The sequence below is a fragment of the Suricata suricatta genome, chromosome 6 (assembly GCF_006229205.1).
Source record: "Suricata suricatta isolate VVHF042 chromosome 6, meerkat_22Aug2017_6uvM2_HiC, whole genome shotgun sequence".
Lineage (NCBI taxonomy): Eukaryota > Metazoa > Chordata > Mammalia > Carnivora > Herpestidae > Suricata > Suricata suricatta.
This window is the reverse complement of record NC_043705.1, coordinates 35,781,826-35,794,954: the sequence shown is the minus strand read 5'-3', so window position 1 is coordinate 35,794,954 and position 13,129 is coordinate 35,781,826. Positions and strand designations below refer to the sequence as shown.

Here is a 13,129-nt window from a genome sequence, read left to right as displayed (position 1 = left end):
AGATAGAACTTAAAGCTCCAAGACAAATTATATCCAAATCCTCCCTGTTCACCTTACTGCCAAATTGATAAAGAGTAAAAAAGCTGATAGAAAAAAAACAGAGATCAATCCCATCACACATGAAAGATTTGGGAAGGAAAAAAAACAAGTCTTATTTTTCTTCCTTTTTCACTAAAGCACTGTGGAGAACTGAATTAAAAGGGAATATGAGAGGCACCTGGTTGGCTCAGTCAGTACAGTGTACAACTCTTGATCTTGGGGTGTGTGATCAAGCCCCACATTGTGTATAGAGATTACTTAAAAATAAAAATCTTAAAAAAGGGGGGGGGGGAGAATAAGAAAATGAACATTGGTATCAAAGATGCCTTACTATATAAACAAGTATTATTACTTTCTAGAAGACATTAAGTATCTCTTTAAAGAATCTTGGCAACCTGGACAAATTTTTACACATTTTCCGACTCAAGCTCTCTCCCATATGACTTACAAAATGACATTAGTGGCTGCCATTTACCAAATGCCTTTTACTGCCAAACTTGCATCGTAAGTACCACCTCTTCTGCTCAGTCACCACCATGTGTTCTAAAATTTAAAGATGGGGTCATAAGGGTCAGAGAAGACTATGACATCAAAGTAGGGATATAAGTGAAGGGATTTTATTGTGAAAAAATTCAACATTCTATAGAAATGAATTTTGCTACTCTGTACCTTTCACCCACTGGTCCTGTTGAGAAACTCCAAAGCAAAACAAAGTCCTTTTAGAAAGCCTCTCAATTACTTCAGTAATTACTTCAGTAATTACTATGCTACCTCTCAATCCCCTCTCTACAGAAGTAACGACCCCAAGCTCCTTCAGATCATTCAGAATCCACTATCTGGTCTGAATACTGTCCTTGACCAAGACTGTGAGAGGCTATGACCAACGTCAAGCTGTTCTCCATTTATCACTTAGTTTTCTACACAAAGTATATCCAAAGGGTACCCAGATGCTTGTCTGAAACTTAATTTAGAAAAAGAGCAATCCCTAGTATGAGGAAACATTTTTGGTTTCCCTCTTATTTTCTTTCAAGTGATTTGAGTTTCTTAAACATCACAGATTGGGCATATCTGACACTACATCAACAATGTGCAAAACGTTTTTCCTATGGGGGGAAAAACTTAATTTTTAATTTAATTCTTAAATTTTTAGTTTTTCTTTCTTGTTAAGGTGTAATATCTAAGCGACTACTTCTTTTCCAAGTGTTCACAAAGAAAAGGACAATTAGAAAAGCAGTGATAATTAAAATATGTGCAAATCTAAGAAATGGATCTAATACACTCTCTTCTTACATAAAAACTATTACAATAAAGGGGAAGGAATGTGAAAATAGGAGAAAAGAGGCCTACATTCTATTCATCTTTGCCACAAACATTACAGCAAAAACTGTGAACCTTTGGTCTCTAAGTCACAAAAGCTTCCAGTTGTAATACTAGGAGAAGAGACCACGGGTTAAGGGATAAATGTGTTTGTCATTAACAAATGCATTCAAATGAGGATGCCCAACACTACAGCTGCTGGATCCCTAGAGGGAAAATTCTACTCCACAATCTCACTAGAATTACTTAAATGGTTAAATGGTACAGGTTATACTTCGCTTCACAATTGTTACAAGAGTAAGTTCTGGCTTTGCTTTAAGATCAGTTTCTTATAGTTCAGTGACTCGCATTTTCTTCCCAGTGTAACACAAAGTTATTAGGAGCATGGTATTTGGGTCTGGAGCACCCAGCTCAAATCCCAACACCATCACTCATTAGCTATGTGTCCATGGGCAAGTAATTTAGCCTGCCTATGTACCTACCTCACAGGATAATTGCAAAAATTAAAATGAGTTATTACATGTAAAGTGCTTACAACGGCACTATATAGAAAATCACTTGCTTAGTTAGCAGCTATTAATGACTTGTAATTTCTCAACTTTACACTCAATCCTTTAAGAAATTGCATTTGAACATAGTTACAGGAAAAGATGATCATTCTTTAATTCACTGAGGCCATTATCCAAAAATGAGTGTAGCTTCAAATGTGGCTCTAATTATAAGACATGTAAACAACAACAACAAAAAGGACATTTACCAAAACTGAAGAGAAAATATTGCAGTTAGCCATGAATCTTTTAAAAACATTTCAAACAGGTGAGATTCAAGGCAAATTCCAAATGCAACAGACACATGAGAACAAACTAACTGACAATATGAAAACATAGCTAGAAAGGACGATTCTCATCTCCTGATTTACCTGGAAGCGGAATTGGCATGCCAGGAAGGGGAACACGAAACGGAGGTACCATGACTGGTGGAAAAGCAGGTATTGCTGCTGCTGGCTGAGGTACTGAGTGAGGAACAGCGGGAGGTAACGTCTGGGGGTGCGGCTGGGGAACGGTCTGCACAGGTGTGGCTGTAGGAGCAGGAGCTGAAACACTAACTGTAGGCGTGGCAACTGAAACAGCAGAGCTTGGGGTCTGATCTTGTGTTGTGGGTGCTGATAAAAGATAAAACAAAAATATGTATCATTCCTTCATAAACAATCTTACTATATTCATCCATCATTCACTCATTCAGTAAGTATTCAAGAGCCCATTCCATGCACCGCGAGACATTTGTAACAAAGTCTCTGTCTTTAAAAAGCTTGAAGATAGTTAAATGAAATCTAAAAATTAACTGAAATATAAAGTGAAATGCGATAAATGTATAGGAGTATAAACCAAGACGCAAAGACCATTTCTAACTGTGAAAGGGTACAGAAAATATTATATACTGTGATGACAGGCCTTGAAAGATTGGGATTTCAACAAGGACAATGACAGAGTGGAAGGAGAAAATAAGCAAGTGGTAGGAAAAGTGAATGAAAACAAAGAGGAGGAAGCAACAGGGAAATGTTTAGAAAATACAAGGCAAGCTGTCACCTAGTAAAACACTACGCATACCAAAAGAACCAGTGAGTTATGGCTGGAAAGGCAGACCAGAAGCATAAAGAAGGCTTTGACAGAAGGCTAAGGAGTTTGCACTTTACTGGGTAGGGAAAGGGAAGAACTTGTGTAAATGTAGAGAAATGACCTAAAAGGATGCACACCAACAGGTATGTACTCATTGCATCTGTGTATGCCATTCACATTTTGCTACATATCCTTCATTAGAGTTTAAACTTTTTATAAGAATGCATTCATGTTATGTGTATGACTTCATGAATGTAAAAGGGGTGTAGGGGAGGCAAAATGAAGGCTTCTATATGTTCATTTGATGAATTAACCTGGCGGATGAATAGGAAGGAAAGGAAGAACAGAGATGGGGAAAATCAGTGTCAACCTATCTGGAATTGTCCAAGCAAGAAAGAACAGAGAGAAAAAGGTATGCAGTAACTAATGACTAAGTATGAACAAATGGAGTAAATAACAAGTTGGGTTTCTCTACAGTTATTAAAAAATAAAAAGGTAAAAACAAAAAGAAAAAAATAGTGACTCAGACTTCCAGTGTGAGAGACCAGGAGAATGTGAAATTGAGATAATTTGATTCTAATACATTATTTTTAAGTATCAAAAATAAAACATTTCATCTCTAGTTACATTTAAAATCAAATTGTGACCAAAAAATAAAATTTGTATTCTATACTTTAAAAGTTTCAGTATTCAAGTGTTATAAAACAGTTTTGTTATTTGTTTATAACCCATTTAGTTCTAACACAAAACTCATTTTTGGTAATTCATTGGTAACAAATATTTCATGGGTTGTTGCTGGGTTTTTTTTTTCTTTGGTTTTTTTTTGGATGTAAAGAAAAATTTCCAACTACCTGTACTGGACTAAAATGAAAGTATCAGATTAAATGAAATAAAACAGTGCATTCCCAATCTTTACGCCAATTTTATCCTAAAGGAAAGCACACTGTTTAATACAAGCCACCCAATACTCCAACTGAAAAAATTTGCATCTTTTTTCACCTCCTAATAATGAAAAACTCACTTAGGCTGGGAAGATGTGAGCAATTTCATACTTGTTAATGAGGGACTCACCTTGGCTAAATAGACAGCAGGGCCAAACAAGTATCTTCAGGGGCCCAGGAATGAATTGTTGGTCTAGCATAGACCTAGCCTTAGGGTACAGTATCACATTAATATATAGTTTTATAACAGTGTGAAAAATACAAATTACATGCAACATTTGCCCAGTCCCATAAATATACCACTTAGCATTTGTAATCTATTGTAATGGCTGAAAATAGATCTAGTTATTCTTCCCAACTTCCCTGAGAAGCAGGATTTCATCAGCATTTTTCACAAACTTGCACAGGATAAAATGAGTTTATGCTCAACTGGGGCTAAAATATAAATTTCTTAATTTTTATTTCCATTTACCCACAGGTCTATACTGCAGTTCATACAATTACATTTTTTTAATGTTATGGTAATATTTAGATACAGTTACTAGAGATAATTATTTTTTTAAAAAGTACTGCAATCAGGAAAAGAATAGGAGTTACAAAAGCATCAAACTTCAAGTGGAAAAGAACACCAGTGGAGATGGCAAAAAGTTATTCACTCAACCCATCCTCCTGCTGACACAGGATTTTCTAAATTTGATTAGTGGCCATGAGTCATGAGAGGAAAGAGATAAAGGCAAGGAAAGAATTCAATGGGAAACCAGGAAAATGGTAGCTAGGACTTAATGCTCAGAAAAATTCCTACTAACTCCTTTCGCTAAAGTAACTAGGTAAAACGCTGGGCCTCAAAATATATTACTTATACAGCCTCAGGTCTTAATTAAAAAAAGACAAGTGAATGCAAAAGATGGAGAAATACTAAGATTGTAGTAGGACAACACTTTAGGATACTGAATCAAGTGAAATAAAAACAGATGTCAGGAATAGTCAGACCATCAAAATTAATGTTTAAAGGCAGTAAAAAAACATCCTTTCACATAAAGCCCTCCCAATCACTGAAGGGCAGTGCAAAAAAGGACAAAAAGGAGTTCTGAATACAATAGCTCATAGCAGCAAGACAGCTATGGGCCTATGGACAGCCCACTTGAATACAGAAATGGAATACACACAGGACAGTTAAATTATTTCACTTCCAACCTCCCTTAAAACAAAGTACTACTACTTTTCCTTCCTAAGAAGGAACAACACAGGGCCTCCACAAAGAACTGCAATGCTTTTATTAACCCCCTCCTGCCATGGCCACGACAGGTACCCTGTAAAAACTCCTGCCTCACCACACAGGTTGTTAGAAGCACTGGCCTATACAAAGGCAAAGCCCCTCAGCCAGCAGCTGCTGTCACTGTCATACTTCCCTATCAGAATCCACCCTGGCTAAGAAAGAACAGACTTACAAAGCATTAATTACATCTCCCTACTAAGTGCATTTGCCCTCAAGTTGTCCCAAAAATATCAACTACAGCCATTAAAAATTGTCTCCATATTAGGTATACCTTATTTCTTCAGTTACTTTTTGTATCGATCAAATGCGATAAAATTTGAAAGAATCTACTTTGATTAAATCCCTCTCATGTACATATTTCTTTCAGGATAAAACACACTAATAATTCCCAAGTCCCTGAAGCTAGGGCACTTTTCTTATTCTCATCTATTATCCAGGTAGCAAAATAATCCAACTTCTAATCACTTATAGGGATGACTAGGCGTCTTCATACCAATATCATAACAAATAACCATATCAATAAAATCATTACTTAAATATTTTGGGGCTCAATCTCAGCTTATAAATTAAATAGCAGCACATATGTAAAGAGAAACCTCCCAGAACTAATAGTATATGTATTGACAATCTTTTAAACAAGTTAAAAGAACTTCTCTCCCCATTCCTAAAATCTGCTATTAACCCACTCTCAAATTTTTAGAAAAGGGCAACCTTGGGGCCTTTGTGACATTACACCTGAAAATTCTCTTACCTTTCTATCTCCACTCTTTATTCATCTGCCTGTATTCGATTTTAAGACATACCTATCTCTAAATGAGATCACGGAGAAGTTCCTTGTAACTTCCCCTGATTCAGTATTACCCCCCACCCCCCAAACAAAAAAGAACAGCAGGAAAATCTTTCAGAACACTTATACTAGACCCTGGAACCTGCCTGCCTCACCCATTTGCCTGGTTCTTAAAACCCTCTGTAACCTGGTCTCACTCCTACTCAATCTGTTAACCAATATAACAGATCCCCACCTCAGAAGAGCTTCTTAACAATCCAATAAACTGCATTTATCCTCATCTCCTGACCTTTGTTTATGACGTTCCCCTTACCTGAAAGACTGGTCTTTACTTTCCAATCTACTCAAATCCTACCACACATCCTTCATGATCAACCTTGTCTCCCCCTTCCTTGAATTCCTACGTCTTCTATTTTCACTGTGTATACTACTCTCTGATTGTTTCAGCTGCATTATTCTTGCCTCAGAAAAACCGGAAGCCCTATAAGACAGGGACCAACACTTATACTTATTTTACAAGCCCCACAGCACCCAGGGTTATTCCTATTGGTCAAGATGAACAGCTACCTCTGCACTTCCCAGTTTAGCTTCATGACTTCCAACAGGACAAATAATTTCTTCTACTGATGGAAATTTCTGTTCTTTCTTAGCCCAAAAGGCTTAATGTCAAAAACGTATTTTAAATAACAGGAAGGATAATACCTGACACGCTAGGATCATTTTGCAGTGCAGTCCCTACCTGTCCATTTCTCTAACCCCTAAATGAAAACACATGCTGACTGGTACTCACTTGATACTGTCTGCGAAACCGAAGAGGCAGTTGTTGTGGTAGAGGTGGTAGAGGATGGGGTGGATGATGATGTTGAAGTGGACACTGCAGGTGCTGGGCTACTGGTGGTAGGGGTGGAAGCTCCTACTGCTTGTGCTTGGACTTGTGCCTGCACCTGCGCCTGAGCCTGTGCTTGGGCCTGGGCCTGGGCCTGGGCCTGAGCCTGGGCCTGAGCCTGGGCCTGGGCCTGGGCCTGCGCCTGCGCCTGAGCCTGTGCCTGTGCCTGCGCCTGGACCTGGGCCTGGGCCTGCGCCTGCGCCTGCGCCTGGGCCTGGACCTGAGCCTGGGCTGCAAGCATAGGTGTCAGTTCTGACTGCTGGATAACCTTAACTCCATCTGGTTTGGTCCATGCAGATTCACGTGTCCGAGCATTATAATAATAAACCTGCAGAAGAAGCAAAATCATTGGTATCCCAGAATCTGTAAACTATCATTAACACACACTAATGCAACTATATTGTCTCTTAAAAGGCATTAAAAAAAAAAAACTTAGAAAAGAGGAAAAAAACCTTAAAGGGAAATTGGCTGTTGGTATAAAATGAAACTGTAAGTAATTTTCCCTTCTCCCCCTTCCCCTCATTTTCTACAATGAGCACACTGTATTTTTAACACAAAAAGGAAAATCGAGGTTATATTTTGTGCAGAAAGTTAACAGCAGGCCGTAGGCTACTCTCCTCAGAAAGCCCTGCTTACAAAGTTGGCCTCTGACATTTGGAAACCTGAATTTAAAAGGATTCCCATCATTTACTGAAAACCCACAACTACCTTGGCTCAGGCAAACTTCCCTGACAGACAACACTTCACACATGTCGTCACCATTCCATGCTGGAGGAATTAAACATCCTGTGTGACTCCACTGACAGGACTCCTGGAAGCTTCTGCTTGGTCCCCTCCAGTCTTGGACCCATGCACCTTTTTTCCTGTGCTTGTTTTGCTTGGGATCCTTTCACTGTCATCAGTCCTAGCTGTGAGTACTACAGGTTGAGTTCCAGAAGGCCTCCTAGCTAACACTAAACCTCAGAGTTGTTTTGGAGACTCATGACACATATTTAAGATACAAGCTTCCAGAATCACAGATGAACACATAAAAGCACTCCAGACAACCGTATTATGTCTATGCGGACGTCCAATCCAGTGAGTCTTTCTTGAAGTCTACCCTATCCGGTGCTTTTCTGAGTACTTATTTTAATTGGTGAGGATACTGTCGTTGATGTCCATCTGCCAGAACTCTTAACTTTTACTCTCTTGTCACCAAGAAGATCACAACCTAAATATACTTTATAATTTACCTTCCCATCTGGAGTTTTATTTTCAACCCATATCTCCTCAGCAGGAGGCAGTACTGGAGTACCAGGAGCAGTCACAGGAGGCATTCCTGGTGGGAACATCATACCAGGAGGAGGAGGCATGGTTCCCATAGGTGGAGGCATAAAAGGTGGTCTCTGTTAATTAACAACAATAATGGTCACTTGTACTTATCTTTTTTGCCTTCAAATTAGTAAATTCGACCCAAACATCAAGTACTGTAAGACAAACTAGTTTTACCGTCCATTCAAATACATTCATCTAGGTTATAGAAGTAAAGTTTCTCTTGAACAAAAAAGGCCACAAAACAGACTAGAAGGAAATTCATGAAAATACTAACAGGATAAAAAGCATTATGGGTGAATCTTGCTTTATTCTTTACACTTTAACTGCATATTTCATACACTGGGCACTGGATTATTTTCAGAAGGAAAAACATGAGTTATATAGATCCTGCTTAACACTAGGCACACCACTGCCTCCACAACTCACCGGCCACAGGAACCAGACATAACAGAAACATAATTTATAAATAAGTTCCTAAGCAAAGAAAAATCAGCTATACCTAAACCTTTGTTTTCTTTTCCTATAAGAAGTAACTGTAAGCTAAGAAAAAATTCATCATTTCCTATTTTTTCAAGCAATACTAATAATGTAGCTCAAACACATAAACATCAATAACTTTAAAAGATATAACAAAATAGTTACCCATTTTACTTTTAGTGGAAAATAAGAATTTAAGTATATCATTAAAATTTAGGGGTGCCTGGGTGGCTCAGTCGGTTAAGCGTCCAGCTTCGGCTCAGGTCATGATCTCACGGTTCAAGGGTTTGAGTCCCATGTCAGGCTCTGTGCTGACAGCTAGCTCGGAGCCTGGAGCCTGCCTCAGATTCTGTGTCTCCCTCTCTCTCTGCCCTCCCCTGCTCGCACTGTCTGTGTCTCTCAAAAATAAAAACCATAAAAAAATTTAAAAAAAAAGAATTATAAAAATATCGGGAGCCATTACTGATCCACTTCTATCTCTGATAATTCCTTCACTGTCATTCTTCTTCAGTGACTGCTGACACAAGACCTCGAACCAAAACAATTTAACTGAAACTGCTATATCTTAGTAGCAAAGTGGCCTGACATTTTAAAAACAGATTCGGAATAGGAACTAAAAAGATTTCCTCTATAATCTATAAGTAACATTAAAATTCAATTATTCAAAGCATCTTACTATGTATAATGCAATGGACATCATACTAATAATGTGAAAATGCATTTCCTTTTCCTAAGAACATCATCTTTCCCATACTCCACGTTTTTCTGGATTCAGTTTCGTATCTTTCCAACATCAGCACATAGACCCATGTTCTCTGAAATAACCACCCCAAATACGTCTCATGCACCATTAGCTGGAAATCATTTGAATTTAAGTAAAACCACACAATTATCCACCGAGAACAAGAGAAGCATCATAACATTACAAAGTATCACATTACACTATCTGACTTATTTCCATCAGAGGGTTACATTAGACTGTTACATTTTATAATATTCTACAAGCAGATTTAACTCTTGAAAGCACAAATTAGAATATATCCATCTATAATAAGTTATACCGGAGTCAGTAGGTCAAAGAGCTAGTTCTTATTCTAATCTTCAAAGAAATATAACACCATTTAACATTTTTTTAAGAGGGATAAGAAGTATCCATTACTTGAAAGGCAATACAATTATTGAGCAAAATACTAAAACTGTGTGTCTCTTCCATAAATATAACCCTATCTACAATGAGTTAACATCACCTAAACGCTACATCATTACCCTTTTCTATTTTTAGTAGGTTCATTCTTGATTATCCAAGCTAACGGAGAGAGTAGATGACAGCATTATATTTATTTGGTTTCAGGGGTGTGCGGGCTGGATAAACTAAGAAAACAAAGATACATACTCAAACAGAAAGAATACATTCTCAAAAGTAGACGTTTGAGACTTGATACCTTCACCACATCATTTCCAACAATAACTGAGTCTACATAAACTAGAGAGGAATATTATGCTTCAAGTTAAAACACCAGAAAAGTTTTTATTTAAAGAAATCCCACAATAATTCGACTTCTAAAAGTGTAAGATAACCCTACTTTCCCCCAGGCAGAGAAAATCGAAATCCTATCCTAGGCATCGTTTTACCAGGAGAATTGCTCAGAAATATATATACTTTATCATATTTAAATATGTATACTTACTGGCAACATTATCATTGAAAATGTTTCCTCCACTCTCTATATTAAGATTTCAAATTTCATTTCCCATAAAGATAGATCACTAGAGACAATTCTCAAGATATAAGGCAGGTAAGAACTACCCTCCTGATTCCCAGTTTTATATGTATGTTTTTCTATGGCTTTTCACCACCTAATAAATTCCCGTTTGCAATTTCTTTACTAATTATGTTACTGCTGCTTTTGGAGCAACACATTTACATACGGATGTTCTCTTTAGCTCCCATTTTCATATACAATGAAACTAAGAACCAGTTTTTAAGCAAAACTCATACACAATGACCCTGACGAAGAATCGACAACTTCTACAGTCTTTACCTGCAGGTGTGGAGGGCCCATTGGTGGAGGAATCCCTCCTGGAGGGGGCATTGGCGGCATACTGGGATCAAAAGGAGGACGTCCGAAGGGGGGCCGAGGCGGTGGGGGGGGGCCTCGCATCATACCAAAAGGTGGAGGAGGCCGCATGAGAGGAGGTGGGCCTCGCATCACTGCATTTGGTGGGGGAGCTGGGCCTCGGAACCTCAAGGCCTGCTGTTGAGCCATCCTGTGTGGGAAAGCAACATATAAATGTTTCCTTCTTGAACGTATAAAATGTGGCTGTTCGTCTCTAATTAAAATCAAATTTAAGAGGCCCTTAAGAGCAAGTGGAACTGGAAGTCATCATTTTGCAACCATCGTAGTAAAAAGTGCATCAGTAAGAATGATCATGGTCAATAAATCCAGGAGGAAATTTGGATGAGGATGACATCGGATGGTCTTAAAATGTCTCCCCACATGCTATTTACAGTTGCAGGGGAGGATGAAGAAACACCAACTACATATTAGGGAAATTGGACAACACCGTGACCAAGTGATCAAAATTATTATCACCTAAATAGAATAAATGAGGACACCTGGCTGGCTCGGTCAGTTGAGCTTTGGACTCTAGATTTCGGCTAAGGTCATGATCTCAAAGCAGTGAGATCAAGCCCCACATCCGTCTCCTTCCTGGGTGTGGAGCCTGCTTGGGATTCTCTCTTCCTCTCCCCCTGCCCCTCCCCGCTCATGCAAACTCTCTCTCTCAAAAAATAAATAAATAATGGGGCGCCTGAGTAGCTCAGTCAGTTGAGCATCCGGCTTTAGCTCAGGTCACGATCTCGTGGTTTGTGGGTTCGAGCCCCACGTCAGGCTCTGTGCTGACAGCTAGCTCATGAGCCTGGAGCCCGTCTTCGGATTCTGTGTCTCCCTCTCTCTCTGGCCCTCCCCTGCTCACACTGTCTGTCTGTCTGTCTCTCTCTCAAAAATGAACAAAACATTAAAATGAATAAATAAAAATAAAAATAAAAAATAAAAAGGATAAATGGATACCATGTGACTGAGAGGGACACACTATCACCTCTTCCAGGCAAGAATGTATAAGCTCAATCTAATAATGAGGAAATATCAGACAAACACAAAATGAGGAGTGTTCCATGAAGAAGGGAGAAAGGAGGGCTGTATTCTTCACAAATGTCAACGTTATACATACAAGACAAAGGAAGGCTGTGGAAATGTTCTAGATTTTAAAGGAAGCGAAACAGATGACAACCCAATACTAACTCGACTGGATTCCGTACTAGAGAGAAGAAATGCCATATAGGACATAGTGAGTTAATAGACAACACTGGGCTATGGAGAGCAAGCACGGGATCAGTGTAAATTTATGAAGTTGATAACTGTGTTGTAGTTAGGGAGGAGAGCGTATCCATTCTTAGAAAACAGACACTTGACTATTTAGGAATAAAGGACCATAGTATATGGATCTTACCCTCAAATGGTTCGGAGTAAAAGAGAACATGCACGTGTACAAATGATAAAGCAGAGAGGTAAAATATTAACACTAAGTGTATTACTTCATTTTTGCAACTTTTGGAAATTACTTTCACCCACAATGTTTTTACAGGGGGTGGGGGTAGCAGCTTAAGAGATCACGTGTATTCTTTAACTAAAGGACAAGTCGTTCGCTACACTGCACCCCACCCCATCCTTCAACCTCTAGGTCATCACCCTGGTTTGTTTTTTCCATGGCATTTAAACAGATAGGTGTATCACATAAGTGGTATTACCTATCTCTTCTTACAAGTGCTTTTTGAAAAAATATATATATATTAACTCTGCTCACCTTGTGTCAGGCAGTGCTCTAAAGTCTTTTTAAGTCATTTAACCATCAGAATAACCCTATGAGATGGATGCTACAGGTGAGCCTCGAACAAAACAGATTTGAACTGCATGGGTCCACTTACAGGCGAATTTTTTAAATAAATTCAGTACAGTGCTAAATCATGTTCTCCGCCTTATGAATCACGTAACATTTTCTTTTATCTACCTTATTTTATTGTAAGAATACAGTATAGAATATATTTAACATACAAAATATTTGTTAATCAACTGCTTATGCTATGGGGAAGGCTCCCCAGAGAAGAGTGAAGTAAGCTGTTAAAAGGTAAGCCTTGGGGGAGGCAGAAGTTTTATCTGAATTCTCAGGTTGTGGGGGCAGGACAGCAGCCCTAACTCCACACTGTTCAAGCGTCAACTGCATCATCAACCTCACTTTAAAGATGAGGACATTTAATGAAATGTTTAGAGGTGCAGTAGGCAGGACTTTGAGTAGATAATGAAAGAAAATGCAAAATGCTTATTGATTTATGATGTGGTTTCATCTTAGCTTGGGCAACGCATGCAGTATTTAATACATAGTAGCAGAATATTTACTATTGAAGCTTGAAAAGATGTG

General features: G+C 38.5%; 1 protein-coding gene across 3 annotated transcripts in view; it reads right to left on the bottom strand.

Moving 5' to 3' along the window:
- The window catches only part of TCERG1 (transcription elongation regulator 1), a 60,101-nt gene that overhangs the window by 41,794 nt on the left and 5,178 nt on the right, over nucleotides 1–13,129 (bottom strand). For all 3 annotated transcript variants that reach the window (XM_029942195.1, XM_029942196.1, XM_029942197.1), the window contains exons 2-5: nucleotides 10,696–10,921; nucleotides 8,095–8,247; nucleotides 6,767–7,190; nucleotides 2,276–2,518 (exon numbers count right to left, since the gene is read on the bottom strand). In XM_029942195.1, coding sequence (XP_029798055.1) covers nucleotides 2,276–2,518; nucleotides 6,767–7,190; nucleotides 8,095–8,247; nucleotides 10,696–10,921 — 1,046 coding nt within the window. The remainder of the gene's footprint in view (nucleotides 1–2,275; nucleotides 2,519–6,766; nucleotides 7,191–8,094; nucleotides 8,248–10,695; nucleotides 10,922–13,129) is intronic.